Source organism: Diaporthe batatas (genome assembly GCF_019321695.1).
Source record: "Diaporthe batatas strain CRI 302-4 chromosome Unknown Contig00013, whole genome shotgun sequence".
Taxonomy (NCBI): Eukaryota; Fungi; Ascomycota; class Sordariomycetes; order Diaporthales; family Diaporthaceae; genus Diaporthe; species Diaporthe batatas.
Genome location: NW_025408560.1, coordinates 1,132,331 through 1,154,262, shown reverse-complemented (window position 1 = coordinate 1,154,262; position 21,932 = coordinate 1,132,331). Strand labels below are relative to the sequence as shown.

At 51.7% G+C, this 21,932-nt stretch overlaps 7 protein-coding genes across 7 annotated transcripts; 3 read left to right on the top strand and 4 right to left on the bottom strand.

The window, feature by feature from the left end:
* Positions 1 to 1,093: 1,093 nt before the first annotated feature.
* Positions 1,094 to 2,902, top strand: KVR01_010331 (uncharacterized protein; the record flags this gene model as incomplete). Its single annotated transcript, XM_044792670.1, has 3 exons — positions 1,094 to 1,348; positions 1,416 to 1,796; positions 1,856 to 2,902. The coding sequence occupies 3 exons, from the start codon at positions 1,094 to 1,096 to the stop codon at positions 2,900 to 2,902; spliced, it is 1,683 nt and encodes a 560-aa protein (XP_044640490.1).
* Positions 2,903 to 4,326: 1,424 nt separating this feature from the next.
* KVR01_010397 (uncharacterized protein) lies at positions 4,327 to 5,999 on the top strand. Its single transcript, XM_044790710.1, has one exon. The coding sequence runs from the start codon at positions 4,436 to 4,438 to the stop codon at positions 5,798 to 5,800; it is 1,365 nt and encodes a 454-aa protein (XP_044640556.1). The 5' UTR covers positions 4,327 to 4,435; the 3' UTR covers positions 5,801 to 5,999.
* Positions 6,000 to 6,734: 735 nt separating this feature from the next.
* Positions 6,735 to 8,579, top strand: KVR01_010184 (uncharacterized protein; the record flags this gene model as incomplete). Its single annotated transcript, XM_044787715.1, has 3 exons — positions 6,735 to 7,048; positions 7,151 to 7,214; positions 7,287 to 8,579. 3 exons carry the CDS (start codon positions 6,735 to 6,737, stop codon positions 8,577 to 8,579), a joined length of 1,671 nt encoding a protein of 556 aa, XP_044640343.1.
* Positions 8,580 to 8,678: 99 nt separating this feature from the next.
* On the bottom strand, positions 8,679 to 10,727 carry KVR01_010492 (uncharacterized protein; the record flags this gene model as incomplete). The annotated part of the gene is made up of 5 exons (XM_044790356.1): positions 8,679 to 9,450; positions 9,517 to 9,760; positions 9,820 to 10,116; positions 10,176 to 10,368; positions 10,428 to 10,727. 5 exons carry the CDS (start codon positions 10,725 to 10,727, stop codon positions 8,679 to 8,681), a joined length of 1,806 nt encoding a protein of 601 aa, XP_044640651.1.
* Positions 10,728 to 11,897: 1,170 nt separating this feature from the next.
* Positions 11,898 to 13,225, bottom strand: KVR01_010502 (uncharacterized protein; the record flags this gene model as incomplete). The annotated part of the gene is made up of 2 exons (XM_044793876.1): positions 11,898 to 12,688; positions 12,763 to 13,225. The coding sequence occupies 2 exons, from the start codon at positions 13,223 to 13,225 to the stop codon at positions 11,898 to 11,900; spliced, it is 1,254 nt and encodes a 417-aa protein (XP_044640661.1).
* A 562-nt stretch (positions 13,226 to 13,787) lies between these two features.
* Positions 13,788 to 14,891, bottom strand: KVR01_010297 (uncharacterized protein; the record flags this gene model as incomplete). The annotated part of the gene is made up of 1 exon (XM_044787991.1): positions 13,788 to 14,891. The coding sequence occupies one exon, from the start codon at positions 14,889 to 14,891 to the stop codon at positions 13,788 to 13,790; it is 1,104 nt and encodes a 367-aa protein (XP_044640456.1).
* A 2,410-nt stretch (positions 14,892 to 17,301) lies between these two features.
* Positions 17,302 to 19,356, bottom strand: KVR01_010382 (uncharacterized protein; the record flags this gene model as incomplete). The annotated part of the gene is made up of 3 exons (XM_044781608.1): positions 17,302 to 18,386; positions 18,479 to 18,738; positions 18,791 to 19,356. 3 exons carry the CDS (start codon positions 19,354 to 19,356, stop codon positions 17,302 to 17,304), a joined length of 1,911 nt encoding a protein of 636 aa, XP_044640541.1.
* Between the last annotated feature and the right edge of the window lie 2,576 nt (positions 19,357 to 21,932).

Here is a 21,932-nt window from a genome sequence, read left to right as displayed (position 1 = left end):
GATAATGAAGCTCACGGCCCGTTGGCTTTGTCCCAATCTGAAAGGGCAAGAACCAAAAATGTTCACACTATGGACATTCGGGTCGGGCAATTGTCTGCCGTCCATTGAGTCCCGTCCCGGCGTCCCGGGACACGTTCTAGATCTCGATGGCCATTATTCACAATAGAGAACTGTCAATCAGGCTACCAGTACTCGCATATTCGTCCTCAAAAAAAAATGATTATGGACGGCGCAATCTCAACTCATCAACCCGCCTAGCGCGTACTACACCAAGCAGGCTTCGGGCGAGGGGGTATGACATACGTCAAGTTGTGTGATGTGGATTACTGAGTGTGGCGCCCTAGCTGCCAATGTTTCCGACCCCACAGGTACCCGTAGCAGCGCAGCTTGGAGCGTGGCTTTCTGCGGAGACGCAATCTTGCTTATTCTCTGCGTTCGGTCCATCTCGTGCCGGCAGGGACCGGGGCACTTGGGTAAATCACGTATTATCGTGCGTGTTAAGTTCATCCCGCGTTGGTCTCTCTACCGCGCAGACTGATGGACAAGAGAAAATACGCAATGGACTCATCAACGGGTGAACCGGTCCCACGGACATCGTTGACGTTGTGACCAGCGGTGATGATCCGTAGGGCGCTTTGACAAATCCCGAGTTCCTCAAGTCAGCTGGCGGGCCGCCTTAATGCAAAGCGATCTCGTCCGAACCCCGCAGATCACCCTGCAGTGCGCGCGTGTCGACTTGAGCTTGGGCAATAGGGTTACACCTCCACCAGCCAAAATTCAAGGTTCAACGTCGCGTCGGAGACAGAATTGGTCGAAACCCCCTGGAAGTTGTGATGACTTTTGCTTTCGGCAGCGGGAATCTCTAGCCCGTCGAGCGCGCCCCCCCCCTGGTGGGCCTGGCTTGTAAACTAACGGACCGCCCTGTCCGCGTGTCGTGTGCTACTAATTTTGATGTGATGATGAGGGGGAGTCGTGCATTAGTTCTAGAAGCTTTTATAAATGGCAAAGCCTATGCGTTGTATTCCTCGAGGTGACGCGGTCCCGGCCAGGAGATGTTTATCTCGACATCGTCTTTATCAGCCAAGAAGCAGCCATGTTCGCGACTTACGCTGTCTGCGTGGTAGCAGGGCTGTCTTCCGCAATTGGGAGTGTAGTTCCCCGTATCCGCCAGGAAAACACGTCCTCACCCACGGTGTCTTTGGACTATGCCACCTACCAAGGTGTCAGGCTCCAAGCTGGAGTGGACCAGTATCTGGGCATGCGCTACGCGGCTGCACCAGTGGGCGACCTGAGATTCCGTGGACCAAAAGACCCTAAGACAGAGTCAGGTGTCCAGGATGCGTCGAGCGTCAGTATATCGTCCGGGCTTTCCACAGCCGGTCCTGGCATCCCAGCTGACAAAGACTGTCACTCAGTTTGGCCCTATCTGTGTAGGAGCCGACCAGAAAGAGTCAGGGACGCGAACAGAGGACTGTCTATTTGTGAACGTGTTCACGCCGTCAGATGCTACTCCAAAGTCGAAGCTCCCGGTCTGGGTTTACATCCAGGGCGGCGGATATGCGGTTGATGCGCAGGCCAACTATAACGGCACCGGTGTTGTGCTGCATTCGGGTATCCACAACGGCACGGAGATGGTGTGTCAGTCGGACTACAACCTTGTCTTCGTCAACTTCAACTACCGTGTCGGCGCATTGGGCTTCTTGGCCAGCGAGGAACTCCAGGAAGACGGCGACCTGAATGTGGGATTACTGGATCAGAGGAAGCTGCTATACTGGGTCAAGGACAATATTGCCAAGGTAAGAAAGCCTGAAATGAATTTACATGAGTCACATACTCACTCATATTGTGATTTCAGTTCGGAGGGGACCCAGACCACGTCGTGATTCATGGATCTTCTGCTGGTGGCGGCTCAGTGGCACATCATCTGACCGCTTATGATGGCGAGGACAAAGGACTTTTCGTTGGTGGTGCACCACAGTCTCCCTTCTGGCCCACGCAACGAAACCTGAGCGAGCTGGAATTCCAATACAAGCGTTTCGTGGCCGACACGGGCTGTTCTAACGCAACTAATGCTTTGGCATGTCTTCGCTCAGCTGACCTGGCCACCATCCAGGCGGCCAGCGTCACCCTGCCCTGGCCGGAAGCCGGCAACGACCCAAGGCCTCTCTGGTACTGGCTGCCAGTTACAACTGGACCCGGCACGCTGGTTCCCGCCAACCTTTACGACTCCTTCGAATCAGGCAAGTTTATCAAGGTGCCCTTACTGATCGGTGACGACACAGACGAGGGCACCGTCTTCGCATACAACGCCTCCACTCCGGAAGATGTGTCACGATTCTTCAAGAACAACTATCCGCTCCTCGACCAAGCTGAATTGGATCAGGTCAATGAGGCATATCCGCTTACCACTCCCCTGCCGAACCACGCAGCTTACTTCCCCTCTGCCGCAGCAGCATACGGAGACGGCACGTTCACATGCCCAGGGAACACAATGGCCGAAACAATGTCGAAGTTCTACGAGCCAGGAAAAGTGTGGAACTACCGGTACAATGTCATCGACCCCGGGAATGTCGCCGCAGGCCTGGGAGTGACTCACACATTTGAGACGGCTGCGGTGTTCGGCCCAGGCTACGTGGACAATGTCCCGGCCAGCTATTATACAACCAACGCCAACATTGTGCCTGTGGTCATGAACTACTACATTAGTTTCATCAGGGCATTGGATCCGAATGTCTATAGGTATCCGGGAACACCGGTGTGGGAGACGTGGGGGGACTTTGGAGGGGGCAGGGGATTCAGGTTGAAGTTTGAAACGAATGACACCGTTATGGAAGAAGTACCGCAGCAGCTTGCCGACCGTTGCGCGTTGTGGAAGGATTTGAGCAATGCGATGGAGGTATAACACACAGAAAAGATATAAGACCCTGAATCATTATAAGAATAGTAACCCGGCGCGATTGAAGCTTATAACCTTGTTTGTGGTTCAGAATCCCCCAGCAATTCCGTGTCGTTCTTTGTTTAAGGTTTCGATCCGTGACAGCGCGTACCTGGCAGAAGGTGGGTTTTCGGATGAATGCGCCCCTGGCGGGGGTGCAAACAAGATCCAATCGTCTTAATTACCCGGGGGGCAGGCCTTCCCTACCCCCCTACACCAAGGGTATAGGGGGTGCCAAAATTCCGCAACAGCCAAAATCCCGCAACACCCATACCTATCTATTTTCACTACTTTTCCCTATTAAAATCTACTTTTTAATTAAATATATTTCCTTAATTAAATTTTATATAAAAAAAAGTTAAATAAATTTAAAATTTTTATTTTATAAAGATTAATAATAAAATATTTTTAAATTTTTAGGGTTAAAGTTTAAAATTTTAGTTTTTTTAATTAAAGGTTTTTTAAAATTAGTATATTAACTTAATTAAATTATATTATTAAAAAATAAAAATAATAGAATATTATAGAAATTATTTACTTTATATAAATAATATTTAAAAATTAGAATCTAATTATAAAAGATTAAAAGTTAAAGTTTTAAAAGAGATTTATAATATTAAAAATATTATAAAAAATAGAATATAATAACCTTAATTTTAAAAGACTTTTAAAAATATTATTTATATATATTAAATAATTTTAAGAATATTTTAATATTTTTACTTTTTAATAATATAATTTATTTAAATAAATATATTAATTTTAAAAAACCTTTAACTAAAAAAACTAAAATTTTAAACCCTAACCCTAAAAATTTAAAAATATTTTATTATTAATCTTTATAAAATAACAATTTTAAAAATATTTATTTTTTTATAATATAAAATTTAATAAAAAAAATATACTTAATTAAAAAGTAGACTTTTATAGAGAAAAGTAGTGAAAATAGGTGGGTATAGGTGTTGCGAGGTTTTGGCCGTTGCGGGTTTTTGGCACCCACTCCGCCAGGAGTGGGTAAGTGGAAGCCGAGGCCCACGGGTACGAAGAAATGCACCCCTGAGTCAAGTGGGCTCGGATGAGACCACCGCCGCTGTCACCCAAGGCAGCCCAAGGCCGACCCTCCCAACCTCTCCATTGAACAGCCGTAGCGGTATTTGTGGAGCCGCAAGGCCAGCCTGCCAGCTCATCGACGATTGTTGCACAAGTGGAAAGTGGACCCTGAGTCAAATGAATTCAAATCCATTAAATCCAGGTTTGCGGTTACTGGCATCCAAACATGTAACAGTAAACTTGGACGTTGCGCCTGTCTCGCCTAGGGTTCCACAAGCGAGTATTATGCAGGCGTCCGTTGCTCGTTCATGTCGGGCAGAGGTGCATGGAGTGAGGGACTGAGGTGCATATCAAGCAGGTCACCCTCCCAAGGTTTGAGACCGCTGATCTGTGTTCGGAGGGTCGAAGAATTTTGCCTTTTCCTTACAGCCAATAATTACAGTCGCCATTATGGCCCATCATATTCGCCAAGTGCCTGTCGACATCCAGTCCCGCATCTTTCACGAGCTTGAGCAGGCCTCTAAGTTCAAATCCAAGTCCAAGTCCAAGTCAAGCGGGACTACTCATCATGTCAGGGAGATATCACCACCAGCTGTGGACCGGTCTATACGTGTGACTGAGAGCTTCAACGACAAAGAAGCTTTACTTCTTACCCTACAACATGGGAAGCATCTCGTCGAGGACCTGACTTTCTGCGTCAGACTCAAGGAACTAGACAAGCAGGACAGCCGCATCGGTCCTGGCAAGCCTGGTGTCACAACGGCTGCCCAGGAGATTCTCAGTGGCACGCACACGCCCAACCTGGGGAGGATCAACCTCGAGTACGACTTCGAGTTGGGAAATGCAGATGGAAACTCCGTCGAGCCGGACGTGAGGGCGTTCGAGCAGCCGCGGGACGAGGAGGCCCTGCTGCAGCTCGAGCACGACCAGACATGGAGGCGACTGTTGGCCGATACCTGGAGCGCGATGGCCGCGAACCACACCGCCACTCACCTGTCCATCAAGTCATTGGTACCAGCGTGGTCGTCCGCGTTTCACTCCGCCGAGTTCCGCCGGTTCCTTGCCCGACTGGAGGTCCTGGACCTCCACGTCTCTGGGATGAAGAACGGCCACCGCAGCATCAACACGGTGCCGGCGTACAACGACTCCCTGCAGTCGCTGCTCAAGGTGTATTTCCTGCACGCCAGCTCCGTCAAGCGGCTCTCGCTGCACGCCTCCCAGACGGCGCCGCTGGGCGCCCGCGGGAACTACCACATCCCGCTTTCGCTGAAGGCAACCCAGCTGCCGGCGCTGGAGCACCTGTCCCTCAAGAACTGCTTCGCCGGCTTCGAGCTGGCGCACTTCATCAACGGGCACGCGGGCACGCTCAAGACGGTCGAGCTGCGCAACTGCTACTCGTACCGCAGCACGCACGACGCCGTCGACTCGGGCGGCGGCATGCAGTGGGCGCGCTTCTTCGCGCTCATCAACAGGCCCGGGATGGCGCTGCGCCGCCTGGTCATCTCGGACGACCACATCCCCCTCACGATCGACGACGCGCGGCTCGACAAGTACGACCCCGACACGGCCAACGAGCCCAGCGACGTGAAGAACGTACGACGTGCGCAGCGGCGGGACCCGAAGAAGAGGCTGTTCCTGTACGCGTACCTGCGGGACTACTCGGGCGAGCTGTGGATGAACAAGGACGCCATCGTCACGGCGTTTGAGAACGGCGACGATCAGGTGGCATACGATGAGCTGATGGCGAGGGTGGAGGGGAACGCTGCGAGTGAGGCCTTTGGGGCGGATGACTGTATCATCGCCGAGCTCGAGTGATCATTTGCGAAAGATAAGATGGGCATGCCGCGAGAAGAGGACGGGGCAAGTTTCTTTGCCTACCATGTACGATAAATGACGAATTAGTGATACCAGCTGCGTTTCCTTTCCGGCTTTAGCAACCGAGCATCATCCTGTATCTAATATCAGCCACGCATTACAGCAGAAAAAGAGTTTGTTGACATCAATGATTCCCATCTGCTCGGCACGAGGTCTCGATCCTGACTGACTCTTCGCCCGTCTCTCCACCGAATTCAGGGGCACCAAGACACAAAGTGGAGCAACGTCACCGATGTCACGTACCAGGCAGCCCAAGCCGGCCTGGGGCCTTCCCCAAATCTGCATTAATTTCCACCACGACGGGGAATCCCCACACTGATTAGCGGTGCATTGTAACCATCACCCTCACTATCGACCGACTTGATAACGGCGGATCCCAGCGCACCCAGCTGCTATGCTCATTGTGGAGTCCTCGGCCAGTTCGGCCAGGCTATCAACTGACCAAAGATCAATTCAGAGCTTCACTGCTGATTAGCTGCCGCGCCGGGCAGGGCAGTGTGTTGGTTCGGAGATGATGTCGGCTTGGGAGAATCCTGTACCGGTATCTATCTCTTTTTAGCGCTGCCGGTCATCACCCGGACCTGCCATCCTGCCCCTTGGTCTTCCCCAACGCGTTGAAGCGCCGTTGTACTTATCACGGGCGCCAAGGGGGTCCATCATCACCGCCCCATGCCCATGCCTAGCATGTACATTGCGGGGAAAGCGCTTGTCATGACCAAGGCCTCGGGGTGGATGTCGTCTGCCCATGTGAGGGAAAAAGAATGTAGTATAAAGAGAGAGGGACGGCAGCGCCAAGGCTTCACCTGAAAATGGAGGTCCAGGCCGACTTCTCTCTCGCTTTCCATTGGGACCAAGAAGGGGACTGACCGTCAAGATGCTGTGGTCTCGCGCGATCCTCGGAGGCGCCCTCGCCGTGAGCGGCGCGTCCGCCTTCACGGGCAACACGACCAACTACATCAACGACCTGTTCGACCAGTCCATGAGCTTCCTCGACCAGATCTATGACCCCACCGCCGGCTACCTGTGGTACTTCTACTACCCTCTCGCCGCCGGAAAGCACGAGACCCGGTCGACCGTTTGGTATGCCGCCGGTCTGCTGCGCCGGAATGAAGGGGACGATGTGGACAATGCCGTCAAGATCATCACGAGTGTCATTGGTGACCAGCAGAAGAACGTCAGCGCTCAATGGTAGGAAGACTGCCCCAGGAAGTCCCGGTTGATACGGCGCAATGCCCACGACGGCTTCACATCTGCCGGCAGTATCCATATACTGACGCTTCCGGCGAGTAGGTTCGGAGACTACACCAAGTATCCCGAGGAGCCCACAGTCGGCACGGACTGGTACCCTGAGAAGGTACGGACGGCCATCCCCGTCCCAGATCCCCACAGACGAACCAATGCTGACCGGGTGACAACCCCCCAACAGATCTACAACTCCTGGGACCCCAACTGGCGCGGCTTCATCGGCACGACCCTGATCGTGATCTACGAGGAGTTCGGCGACCTGCTGCCGGAGGACACGCGCACGCTGATCCTCGAGTCCATGCGCAACAACACCATCGGCGACAGCTACCGCGTGGGCGGCGTGGACGGCGACAACCTGTACCCGGCGTACTCGAACCCGTCCATCATGCGCGCGGTGGCGTCGGGCTGGACGGGCCGCAAGCTCAACGAGAGCAACATGACGGCCGCCGGCGAGATGTACGCGCGCGAGGTGCTGGACCTGTTCGACCGCAACAACACGCTCTCCGAGTTCAACTCGGCCACCTACGCGGGCATCAGCCTGTTCGCGCTGACGCTGTGGGCCAAGTACATGCCGGGCGAGGGCGAGGCGGACGCGTCCGTGATGGGCGAGAACGGCGCCCGCATGATCGCCGACATCTGGACCACCATCGGCGACATGTACAACGCCAACCTGCGCAACGTCGCCGGGCCCTGGGACCGCACCTACGGCTGGGACATGAACCTGTACATCGGCATCCTCAACGCCTACATCTGGTCCATCGTCGGCGCCGACCGCGCCCCGGGCATCAACACCGTCAGCAAGGGCGGCCGCACGCCGGCATGGGCCACCACGCACGCCGACGACTTCGAGATCGCGCCCCTGCTCGCGGCGCTGATGCCCTACCACCACACGCTGATCCCCGACGACGTCGCCAAGAAGCTGGCCGCGTTCCCGGGGGAGCACACGTACTCCGCGTCCGCGCTGTCGCCGCCGTGGGACCTGGCGCAGCGCAACATCACGACCTGGCTCGGCGAGAACCTCACCATCGGCGCCGAGAGCTTCGACCAGACCGTCGTGGGCGGCGCGTCCATCAACCAGCAGCAGTGGGCGCCCGCGGTCGCGCAGTGGCTGCGGGCCGATGGCAGCGTCGGGTGGTTCTCGTACTGGGCCACCGAGTCGGCCATGCAGGTCGACGTGCAGCCGTACAGGCTCGCGCTGACGTACCCCAAGGGCAACGAGAGCAGCGTCTTCACCTTCATCATCGGGTCGAACCCGCTTGGGCAGAAGCGGAACGTGGTGGAGTGGGGCGATGTGATGGGCCTGAACGTCAACGTCAGCGGGACCGTGGATCTGAAGCACGAGGTTGCCTTCTGCGGTCTCGAGGGTGGTTCATGCGACAGCGTCCACGGTTTCGAGTTCTGGAACTTCACGTACGTGATGCCCGCTGGGAGCACGGAGACGCCGAGCATCGTGTTGGACCTCGAGCTGCTGTAATCATCGGCGGGATTGTATTAGGGGCAGGGTTATAGATGTATATCTTTGTAGAACGCTGTGCAAACTCAAACTGTACATACACCCATCGAGAGAGCACCTCTACTCGCTCTTCAGGCTCCCCACCGTCTTCAGCTGTCCCTTGGCCTGACGGCTGGCAACTTCCTGCGGGACGTATTTCAGTGGTCGATACTCGGGGTTCCACATCTGCTCACGGATCCACTCCTTGAGGTCGCCGTCGTTCTCAGGAATGCCCTTCTCCGTGGCCAGGCCGTCCTTCACCGCGGCGCGGATGACTTTGCTCGCGACATTGACGCTGACGTCCCGCACAATGTCCACACCAGGCAGCAGTGGCGCTGTGTTGTCCTCAAGAGCGGGTGACATTTCTGCAACTGCCTCCACCGCTGCGACCAACATCTTGTCAGTGACCAGCTTCGCCCTAGAGAGCACCGCGCCTAACCCTATCCCAGGGAAGACCACGCTGTTGTTGCACTCTGCGACCTTGATCGTGACTTCCTTGCCATCTTTGCCCCACGGGCCCTTGACGGGTTCAAACGGGGAGCCGGTGGCGACCAGGGCACGGCCGTCGGTCCACTTGAGTATGTCCTTCGGGACGGCTTCGTGTAACCGGGTTGGGTTGGAAAGTGGCATTATGATGGGGCGGTCGACGTGAGACGCCATCTCCTTGACGACATCCTCGGTGAAGGATCCTGGTTTTGTCGAGGTGCCGATCAGAACGTTTGGCTTCACTTCCTTGATTACCGCCAGCAGGTCAGTGGACTTGCCATCCCACTCCTCCTTGCTCCTAGCAAACATTTTCTGGGCCTTGTTGAGGGGAGTCACGGCTGTGAGCAAGCCAGGCTTGTCAATGAGCCTGAGTAAGTGGTGTCAGCTTAGAACCGTGGTCACGTTTGGGCACAGGATGAAGGGAAAATCATACCAGAGCTGCTTCGCTGCGTCCTCCTTGCTGATTCCGCTTTCTGTGACGATTGCGTCTCGAATTTGATCAGCAATACCACAGCCAGCTGAACCAGAGCCGAATATGACCACGCGCATGTCGCTCATCTTCTGCTTCGAAACATGTAGGCCGGACATGATCGCAGCCAATGTTACACAGCCAGTTCCCTGGACATCGTCGTTGAAGCAGGGCAACTCAGGGCTGTACCTGTCGAGAAGGCGCCGTGCTGCAAGAGCAAGATCAGCAACCACTGCAAACAGCAGGAAAAGCGTGGAGAAGACTCGCCATTGTCGAGTCCAAAGTCCTCAAAGTGGATGTATGCGCGAGGGTAGAGCTTGCGGGCCGACTGGACGAACGAGTCGACAAACTTATCATATCGCTCACCCCGGACGCGCTTCGACCGTAGGCCGAGGTACAGGTCGTCATTTAGGAGGTCTTCATTGTCTGTACCGCAGTCCAGGACCACTGGGAGAGTCCGGTTCGGGTGGACGCCAGCACAAAGCGTGGTCAGGACAAGTTTCGCTATCGAGATGAGGATACCACCAACACCCTGATCACCGATGCCCAAGATTTCCTCGCCGTCTGGTCATGGTTCAGCTATCGGTCTCGAGAGGAGCGGGCTAGAGATGAGCTGGGCATACCGGTAACGACGATGTAGTCGATGTCCTCTGGTCGGCCCCACTGTGCAAGATCATCGTGGACGCGGTCGGCGTCGTTGATGTTCAGGAAGCAGCCCTCGGGACGCCGGAACAGACGTGAGTAATTCTGGATGGCGTCTCCTTCTGTTGGCGTATAAATGATGCTGAACATCTCCTCTAGGTGATCATTAAGAAGCTATCGCCTGTGATTAGAGGCTGATCAACAACCACGAGCCCTGTGTGACCTGGCCATACCTTGTAGAACAACACCTCATTCTGCTCCTTCATGGACGTCATGAAGGTGTTCTTGGCCAAATCATCTGGGCGCGTGGAGTATTGCTGGTAGGCACGGCGGGCTTGCTGCTCCAGGGTCTGGACGCTCTGGGGGAGAAGACCGGTAAGGTTGAAGGCCTGGCGCTCCTCCTTGGTGTGCGCAGAACCCTTGTTGAAGAAGGGGTGGTTCAGCAGAGTGGTGCCAGTGAGGGCACACTCGAGGGGCCCGGATGTGCTGAGAGGCAGATCTCCATACTTGGAGGTCTCCTCTTGAGGCGCCATCTCTGGGGAATCGGAGGAGTGGAAGGGTTCCAAGGTTCTGTTTAACTCTTCACATGGACTTCAAAGGGGCTAGCAAACTTGTACGAAATGCTACGTGCGAAGCAGCACTTGAGGATTTGGGGGAATCACAGGAGACACAGATAAGTTGCAGGTGGAAGCCAGAAGGCGAGTTGCATTGCCAAGAGATCAATAAATGCTCAAGAAGATGCAAGCCAGATCCACTCGACACGGTGTGTCAACCAGAGGGGCAGACATGTCGTCGGACTTGTTTGGGAGAGAGCGGCCTAGAACAAACCGTGACGTCACGGGCAGTGGTGCGTGTGTGGCCGGGCGGCCGTAATCCGCTCGACTGTGCGTGGCTAACAGCAAACCGGGAAGCTTGTTTGTTCTAGCTGATTGCTGCAGAAACACAATCTCTCCAACAACAAGCCTGGGGGGACATCATGATAGCCCTGCCGTGCTGGCTGCGCTTGGCTGCATCTGATTCGCAAGGTGGCATCGCACTCCTCCTTCTCGGCCGATCCTGCACCACATCGGCTGGACCCCCACGGGAACCACCAGTTGACGTGTTGCTGACGGACTACGGAGCTGACTGACAAGAGGGCCCCTGACTGCAAGTCTGGCCTGGAATGCGTAGATGTAGGAGCTCTAGGAGCCTCGCCCGGGTGGAAGAAGATGCCCACAGACGAGGACTATGATGGTCCAGTAAAAGATTGTTCTTGCAGTTGTTCCGAGCTTGACCATCCCGAAGGACGATCATGCCCGGGCCCGATATGCCGGCTTCCTCAATGGCCCCGACGCAAAACGCGTCAAGACCGAGAGGCCGCCCCGAAGGACGACTCGTCGAGATTGGTGGGAGTAGACGGCTCGAACAGGCTGCTTATTTACATGGTAAAGAGAAGACACCTACCTGTCCTGAAACGAATTACAAATGCTTATCGTGCACTTGAACATTGTGTTTAGTTGATCATGCCTGCCATTTTGTGACAAAGGTCGTGCAACTTTGGTGAGAGAGGGAGAGCTCGTTGAAAATTGAGAGAGTTGAGATTTGCAAGCTCGCTAACGAGCTTGGACCAGCCCCACATTGTACCTAGGTACAGCAAATACCACCTGGCGCCAGCCGAGACCAGCTGTTCCTCTTATCCATCCGATAAGACGACCACCTCCCCTTCAAAGGCAATCCTTTGGACCTGGCCGGCATATGGTGTCTCCGTCCGAATCTCGAAGCCTTTCGGTCTCATCCAGTAGCCATGCGTCCGATATCACCTTGAAGCTCAGTGATCCATTGACTGCCCTGAAGACAAGCCCCTTGCGCTTTGGCCGCTGGCCCTCGTGCTTGTCGTGTAACACGAAGCTGTCGCCTGCTGCCTTCGCCACCAGCTCGTCCATGTTCTCCGCGAATGCTGACAACCTTATCCGCCGAGAAATGGTCGGGACCAGGTCGAAAGTGTGGTTCAGTCTGTTCCGCCATATTTCAGAATCTCGACTGTTGAACCGTCTGAGGCCGGGTTCGGAAATAGAATGCACGTAGAATCGGCGACCACTGATCTCGTGAGAATTGCCCGAGATCCCCACGCCACAGAGAACCCCAGACAGGACCATGTCTTTGGTATAATACGGATCTTTACTTAGCGCATCGATAAGGCCTTGGCTTCTCAAAGCCGCCCAACTGCTCGAGTCCTTGGTCTCTTCGTAGTCATGGTCTCCAATACTGATGCCCACTCCAGACCTCTTGAGAAGGAGCCCATTGCTGTCACCCACGAGCATTCCAGGAAGGTCCTTGTAATTCCCATCCTCAGTGGCCTTGTAGGCCATGATCGGAATTCCATCGAGGAGCTCGGTAATCTCAAATTCCTTGTCTCCGTGTGTCTGCCAGAGTTTGGGCAAGTTCAAGTTCTGGGCTCGCTTGAGTTTGTTATCGGGAAGGAAACAGGGCGGTCGTCCCAGATCGCGCCCTCCATCTGAGCGGTCTCGAAAGTTCTCAGCGGCTGCTTTTTGGATGACAAAGCCATAGGACTCGTGTAGTCTCACTTACAGAATGTGGTCCATCTCTGGACATTGAAGTTGTCTGTAAAGTCAAACTTCAACATCTCTGCGTCAATTCTCTTTGCGCGATCAGGGCCGTCCGAGTCGCACTCGTCTTCTATCATTTCCTTGACCAAGAGAACCTCCTCGAAATCGTCCTTACAAAAGACCATGCCCTGTGAAACGTGGCCGTCTATCATGACGGTTTGGACGACCCAGCCCGTTTTCCCATAAAGGTCGGCGCGTAAATGCGATGAACGGTACGGCACGAAGCGGTTATCGTCAAATGGAAGGAAACTGTCAATTTCGAAGTAGAGGACCATCTGATTCAAGAAAAACTGGCCCCAGGGTACGACAATTGGCCAGCCTCCCACCATGGCGACCTCGAAACTGTCGCTGGAGGTGAGACGCTCGAGCCGGGAAATGTGTCGCAGCGAGACGAGCTTGTGCGGGGGAGTCTTTGAAGGAGACATGGCCGCGCTGGGATCTAGGTAGCTCCGGAATATGGTACCGGCCGTTAGCCGTCTCCAGGGAGAGGATTTGATGTGTCCTGTTTATGCCCAGTTCAAGTCTTTCCGGTGTGCCAAAATCGACCTTGAGCAAGAAACCGAGGAGGTTTGAGTGAGAGCGGAATGGCTCAGAAGCAACATCCTATGCTCGAGTGGACTGAATATCTATCAAAAGCACTTCTGCGTTGTCTGCGTCCCAGGGCTTCAAATAATCAGCTGTAATACAATAACATTTGGGCCCATCTCAATTTACGCAATCGGCGCGCAAAGGACCATGTGGTTTGAAATTCAGAACATATCTGAGTTGTGAAACGGAGGAATGAAATGCTGCAAGCTTCTCTGGGCAGACTCTCTAGTCATCTCTTTCAACTTTAGAATGTTGTCTTGCCGTCAGGCAGCGAAATCACTTTGTCACTGCCCCTCGGGGACTGCAGCCTGTCACGTTTAATTGCTAAACAACTTGGAACATGATAATGATACAGTTGTGAATAATGGACTCGCCCAAGCCGTTGTCCTCAACAATGTTTCAGCAGTATTTGGCCACCACCAACTCCATGAAGTTGACATTGGCCGGCCACCTTTTTTGGAAGTCTTCAGGGCTAAGCACAACTTCTCTGAAAGGCCCAACTTCTAGACGAGATTGCCTAGCCCGTTCGACCGCCGCATTTTCATCCTCTTGCAGTGGAATCATCTGATCCTGGAACATCCAACATATCTCCTCAATGTCTCTGCGAGAGTCCGGGTCGCCAGGGATTAGCTCGGGGCCCCAGATGCCAGCCCGTGATCTCAACTTGAACGGCGGCTCCACCGTCTCGAGCCACTCCTGCAGCTCCTCCCCGATCTTCTCGTAGTACCCGTCCTTGCTCATGCCGGGAGGTGGTGTGAGTGGCTGCTCTCCATCCCAGCTCCGGCCGACCGGGGGCTCCTCACGTATCCATGCGCGCCCCAAGATGACGGAGATGAGCTCGAGGTTTGGCAGGACGTTAGCGGTGCCCAGGCGCGACAGGAGCCTGGCGAACCGCGGCCACTGGGCGTTGCAGAGGCACCTCGACTCCAGTGCCAGGTGTTTGATCTCCATGAAGGGCCCTGTCTCTACCGGATCGTGGATGCTGTTGTACAGCTGGTCGATTGTCTTGGAAGAGAGGTAGGCGGCGTCAATCTGAGGGTCGAACTGCCGACAGGGAACTTGGACACGCTCGCCGCGCCTAGTCCTCGCCCACGTCAAGGACATCTTGCGCCTGGTGTGATCCCTCGACTCCCGGCACAAGTGCAGGATCGAGGGAAGAGGAACTATGACCCTCCAACAAGGGTCTTCTGAGTCGTAGGCATCCCCGTACTGAAGGTCTTGCTCGTGGAAGAAGTAGATCCCAGGTGAGACACTAGCCAGGGCGAGGTCCCAAACCTGTTCCCGGAGCTCCGGGGGTAGTAGGTCGAACGGACGATGAGAGCACTCCACGCCAGCTTCGGTAACGTCGCCTGTTGGTCGTCTGGACTTGGAGCTATAGCCGGCGGCGGCGGCGGTCTGTTCCGCGGAAGTGGTGTCCCTCTTCCCACGGCCAGAGTCGAGCGTGAGATCCCTCATCTTGTTCGTCATGGCTGAGATACGGGTCGTCATCGTCAATGTAGCCATTTTGCTTGGTGTCGTGTCTTGGGTTACTGCAGAGGCGTCGGTGCTCGTCATGTCGAGACTCCCAATCGAGGGCGCGGAGGTTTATTATAAGACACCGTTTCAGCGGTGCCTTCGAGACAACATGAATGTCGTCGACTTCGGCTTCTTGGCACGTTGGGGACTTAGAAAGGCGATTGGCTAGAACGAAGTTCCTCAACGCAGTGGGACCCTGCTTGGGGCTACTTCGTCGTTTCAGCTTTTTGGGATGACTGCAACATCAACACCAGGCCACCTAGGCTAGCTCTAATTGGGGCACACCTTATACTCGGGCTTCTGTGTTTCTGCTCAAGGCACATTTCTGCAGCAGTATCAGTCGCCACTCGCCCACTTCTTTTCTTAAACCGCAGCTTCTGCATTTCAGACGAACATCATGTATGAGCTCCGACGACTGTGAGCGGGGTTGCCTCGAAAGGTCTGGCCCGGCAGATGACTTGAATTATTCAGCCGATGAGTGATGACCCGCATACCAGCAATGGATCATAGAATGAGGTGGAAAGCCCTGGAGGCAGATTCGACTGCACAGCCTGACCCATACTTAGCCCTGGAGGCATGTACCCCTGCGGTAGGCAACTCCCGTGAGCACTGGCAGCCGCATCTAAATTCAGGATGGCAGGTCAGAAGCAAAATACCACCAATCAATTTATAAACCTGCAAAGTCAGGGATTCTCCTCGGCGTCATTGACATCTGTGAGGCCGAGATGGTCTACATGCCTAGGTGTCTGGCATGTGCTGGCACATGCCTTGAAATGCGGTCCACAACCACGGTACCCAAACCGACCACCACACGTGATAGCTACCTAGGTACTTAACAATCGTTCTCTAAGTTCTCTAAGGCAAGCAGCTTATTCTATGGTTCTCAGAGGGTAGGCAGGCGGGTTCGTGCATCTACCCTAGGGTACTCCTCAAAGCATTCCAGAGAAGCAAACTAGCCGAAGCTAGGAGAAATTGTACCACGTGATGACCTGCTCAGACAAAACACACACACGTTTGGACAATTATCTACTTAAGTAGTTATCCATGAGTAAATCCTCTGCATTGAGTACCTAGGTAGGCCGAGTTCTAAAGTTGAGAAACGGCAACTTGCAAGAGATCAAAAACAAGCAAGCCGGGCAGAAAAGGATAGAACCCCATGTCTATACGGTATCAATTGACGTGAGCATGTAAATTCACTGGCGTTTGCCTCAAGGATGTTGCGTGACTCCAGGTACAATACCTAAGTCAGGTTGCCTACATAGTCCTGCGGACAGATTGTACATTTTACAAGCTCAGTCCTGCTTTGAGACCCTGAGCGCTGGCTACCTAGGTAAACAACCTTTCCAAAGATTTCAAAGTTGTCAGCAGTTCACAGTATGCACATTGAAGTCTATGCTGTAATATCTGTGATGCGGTCCACGATACCATTTTCGTGATTGCCCAAGTGGTTAAGTCAGCCGCGCCGCACTGGCAGCCTCTTAGGTCCTAAGCGGTACCTGGTGGACAAGCCTCACGGTACCTTTCCCAACTGCCCAACAGTGATCAGGCAGTCGTGCGTACTGTAGCCCCTGACTGAGAGGCAGCGTCGCAATGGCGTGGTGGGTGCTTCATGCGTGCTGGAACTATTTCGCCCTGCAGCGTGCCTCCGGCCAACCACGACCGGCGGTTACTCGTGCCGCTGTCTCGGAAAAACGAAGTTAGCCACCCCCTGTTTTATTACCCCTACAAAAATTTATACACTCACTTTATATATATATTTCTATTCATTTTTTCTTTAAAATAAAATTAAAAAATGTTATTTTACTTAAAATTATATAAATTATAAGTATAAAAAAATGTAATTAATTTTTTTAAAATAGATTTAAAGGGTTAATTTTATAAGTAAATTTAGAGAGTAGGCTTAGAGAGTAGGTCTAAAGGGTGTGTGAAATAAGTTTGTAAATTTTTGTAGGGGTAATAAAATAGGGGGGGGGGCTAACTCTGTTTTTCCGAGACAGCGCTTCACCTGGGGTCACACTTAAGGTTAGTTTGAGTTCGTAGAATGCATATTCCCTTTTCACCAATGCCTGCTGAGACACCCGCGATGTATGCGATGCTGGTATGCGGTGTCTTTGCAGTGATTGGTATTAGGTGAGGTCCGAGTGACGCGGGCTGCGAACAAGGAAAAAAGGTCGTTAGACGCTGACCAGTATCGACTCATCGATTGCCTTTTCCTGACTATCGTTCTTCTTTGGACCTTATTTCTCCTCAATAGAGCTGTGACCCAAGCACTAATCCAGTCATCGCCCCATGTGCGCCTTGTAAAATACTCTCAACTACATATATTGAGAAATCTATAATACCCCATGACCGAGCTTCTCAGGGTGCACGGAAGCGTCAATCCATCGCGCTTAAAGGTTCATGCCATCTCCAGACTGTCCCGGTCGGAATCCGCCGCCGTAAGAATTGTCGTAACCTTGCCCGTGTAGCGCAAGTAATCACCTTCAATCAAGGGCATTAGAGACGATTTCCAAATGTTTTGACCGGTTCTGTGCGTGTGGTAGACCGTAGTAGCCAGCAATGCGCCCATCATTGCTTCAAGAACAACGGATAGAGTTAGCCACGGCCAATTGATTTGGATGTAGGTCTCGTCAATATAGGCTGTCCCGTTGACAACCTCCGAATTGGGACCAGACATCATCAGATTCGATATTCCGGTGGCCATGTTCTGCAGAGTCTCCGTGACATTCGGTCTGGTATACAGGACCTGGAGTAATGCATTTTCGACAGTCATACCAAACTCAAGCCCGCTCCTCGGAGTCGATGCAGCCAAAACGTTGAAGAGCGCGTTGAAAATGTCCCTTTGGTCTATGAAGTTTGTAACAAAGGTATTATTCCCAGGGAAATCGTTGCCATCTGGGACTGAAAGCGTTGAATGTCCGCCGTATTTGTCATCCTCTGCTGAGACCAGGGTGAACGGGAACATGGTCCTCTTGCCAGGCTGCAGAGTGCCGTTGATTATGGCCCATTCAGACAAACGATGTGCACAGAGCGAAAACTTGCACTCATATGCCTGCAGAGCGTTCATCCATTGTGGATCGTATCCGTGGTCAGCACCCCACTGGGTCTGGCTGAACAAGACAAGGCCAAGATGCATGACGGTAGTCGTGTTGACAGTCGAGTCTGCCATGCTGAGGCTTGTGTTTACCTTCGTATTGGAACTCACCCCGGACTGGATGATGGCGTCCAAGGCACCCAGCTCGAAGCCGGATGGAGTCGTGAAATTGCAACGATGTGAAGGGCCCCAAAGCGGTGTTGCCGATACATACTGCTCGCAAGACCTCGACGTATCATTCGTGACGTCGGTGCAGTGTGAGCAGATTCCTAGCGTAGTGAGGTCTGGGAAACTGCAGTTCGATACCGAGCAAGAAAAGGGAGGGGAATACACTTGGTCGAACACGCCGGAAATGGCTGCCTGGGACAGCAGTGGGTCACGTGTGATCTCTAATTCGGGAACAAAAAAGAAAGTCAGAAGAGAAATCTTGATGACAGACTTGCCAAGAAGCCATCATCAGTGCAGTCCGCTGCCCACTTACCTGGATCGTATGCGCCCTGCCAACCATAGTCATACACCTGAGACCTCTTCACGTACGCATTTCCAGCTACCTCCGTTTGCCTGGACGGAAAAGAGATGATCTGCTGAGCAAACGGATCAAGCGCCACCGCAGCGATTGTGAGAGCGCAACCAACGTAGGTCAGAAAGCCCAAGGAGCCGTACTTTCTCCCTGCCCAAAAGAAGGCTGCAGAGCCTAATGGCCCACGACTAGCATCGTCGAAGGTTTGCATGTGCTCTGGTCTGTTTTGATCAGCGAATGCCAAAGGCAATGTGGCAGAACATAGGGACTAACCTTGCTGTTTTTCTTACTGCATGTAACCATTTCAACTGACTGATACTTTCACCCACGGGCAGCATCATTGCCGCCTTGCCCAATGTGGACAAGGCGGAAATCACAGTATTTGGTTGAAGGGCAATTCGAGACGTCCACGAAGAGAGTAGCAATCCGTTTATATTGCTCAGCGTGATGATGACACTGAATAGGAATGCCACGCTCAATAACCCACAAAGCAGCTCCTTCCACCACCCTTTGCGGCAGGAGTGGAGGGGAGCAGAGGTCTCTCCACAGGGTGGCAGTGGCAACGAGTCGCGGCTTTGGCTCCCATGGCTCACGAAGGATGCCGACCCCGAGCTGCGCAGCTGTTGTCGCGCCGAAGATCGGGATGATACACTGTACCGCGTGCCTTGATCACCAATCGAGCATTGAACCCTACCAGATATATCTGATGGTATGGAAGGTGTTGGATCCCTGGTCTGATCGGGGTAGTGAGGACGACTAATCTGCCTTGTGTTCTGACCCACAGTATTTTCAGGTGTCGGAAATGTGAGATCTTGTAATGAAGATTCGAGTCCTGCCATTATGACGTCCAGAGAAGAAGTTCATACAGACTATACAATGTCCGAGATGAATCCAAATAACAAGCGAGATAAGTTGATACAGCACCTCTAATTTCCAAATGTCATCTCTTATAACTATCACTTGCTCAGACGAGGCCTGAGCTGATCCGGGCAGTCAGGCAGTAAGCATGGGGGCCAAGCACCGACAGAGACACATCAGTTACACAGCATTCAGCACAACTCAACCAGCGTCATAGTGCAGCGGCTTGGGTCCACTGCGCCTTCGGACATGCACATCACATACCACTTTGAACAAATTCCTAGCATTTGATTCGATAATTGGGGCATTTAATTTTCTGTTTGGCGCAACCAATGCGCTCGTTTTGCACATTGACTCTAAATTTGGATAGATTTCCAATGTGATACTAAGTACCTAAGCCTTCTAACTGAACCCATATATGTAGTACCTCGGTATTAGTGCTTGAGCAAGGCAGACCATACATATGGCAGGCGTAAGATCCTTTACCAGCGATTGTGATCCTGGTTGGCTTGGGGTCTAAGACAGCGTAACACGAATTAGGCAGAGACTGTGATCGACAAGGGTGTCCTTCAGTCGTGCCGTATGATTGCTGAGTTCTTGTCACAGTTTGCCTAGCGTCATGATTGTTGCACCCACGATGCAGTGCGTCGAGAGCCGTTTGGCAGGATGAAACAGTGGCAAGGCGGAGCCTTTTGCGCAGGGTAAGCTGCAACTGGACAAGAGGGATTTGCGTGTCGGCACTGTCCGGTATCTCACAGTGAGGCTATTCCTGCACCCTTGAGCCCCGGAAATGTTCTGATTGCGTCCTGATCGACCTATAACTAACAAACAAAGTCTGATTCAAATTATAAACTATAGATTAGAGGTTATTAATCTTATTTTTATCTTTTTCTTTAAAGCTTTAACTATATTATAATTTTCTTTATATTATATCCTACCTTTTAATTTAAATAATTATTTATAATAATATTTAAAAAGTTTAATTATTTAATTAATATTAATAAATTAAACTTATTAAAAGATTATAATAATTAATTATATAGTTAATTATTTTAATAGTTTATAAATATATATTATTATAAAAAAGTTTATAAAAGTTATTAATATAAAATATTAAGTAAAAATAAATAAATATATAAATAAAAATTATAATAAATATAAAAATATTAAATTTAAAAATATTAAATTTAAAAATATAAAATATAAAATATAAATATATAAACTTTTTTTATTAATTTATAAGAAATATTTTAAAAAATAATTATAAAACTTATTTTTAAAAAATAATTAATAAAGTTACTTTAAATAATAATAAATATAAAATAAATAATAATATTATAAAAGTAAAGTAATTAAAAAGGAATAATAAAAAAATAGTTAAATTATACTTATAAATATATTTTAAGTATAGAAAGTATATAAAATAAGTAAGCCCTACTTAGAAGAACTTCTCTCCTAAATCAATCAACTTAATTCTACTACACTATACACTCGATTCCGTGACACCTTCTGCAGAGTTAGCAGAAGCGGCAGTGGATGAGAGCATTTCCACAGAGTAGAACTGGTCGAGATCTCTAATGAGGCATGCGGGGCTCAAATTGAGCAAGAATTACAACTAGGCTTTTGAAGCATCTAAGTCCTTAAAAATAAAGTAGCCTCTGTTTGCTAAGCTTAGTAGAAGTAGCTATTCTAGGCTGAGGGAGGAGGAGATCAGACCAGCAACAGGTGAGATGCTAAGCTGAAATGACCACCAACAAATTAGACACAATTGGGCAAAAAAACAAAAATTCCCTGGCTGGAAAGTGACCACAACGGGCTTTGAACCCAGAGTCAGTCCGTTCTAACTGGGGCCCCTGCACGACGAAACAGAGTCCCCAAGTTAGCGGTAGGCTGAAGTGTTCAACTACACCAGGCGGTCGTTGACACGTTGTTGTTTCCCTGGCATAAGCCCTTATGTACCTAGGTACCTAGGTAGTTATGGTTTCCCATGCCTGGTCGCAAGCACATTCACTTGTCGCAGCTGTGACTTGGCCGAGCACCAAGCCCCATTCTCGCAAACCGCCAGCAGAAAAGCATCAATCAATTGCGTAGAATGAGGGACCTTCGCGTATTTGACCCCCTTCAAGCCACTGAAGACCCAATGATCATGACATCCCTAGGGTAGGGACAGAGGCGAGACCTTACAGCACCCTTTCGGTGCTCTCACCTCAACGAGTCCCTGTCGCTGCCGATGCACAGTTGCGGGCTCCAATGGAATGCCCAGCTCACATTCAAAGTACAGTTCTGTTTTGAACCGCTCCTCGTGACACGTTAAAGTAAGTCCTGGTCTTAAAGAACGGCCCCACTGTGGCCGAATGGACGCCCCAAGACGCCGAGCCTTGATTGATGGCACTGCCTCCTGTCTCCAGCACCTGCATTAATGAGATTGTACTACGCCTCCGTCTTCTGTCGTTTGCAAAACCGGCAACTTTTGTGCTCAAAATTGTTTGAAACGGGAGGGCTTCCGCAAACGCAGGACTTCATCTGTATACCCACCTTCCTGGCTGCAGTGGTTCGT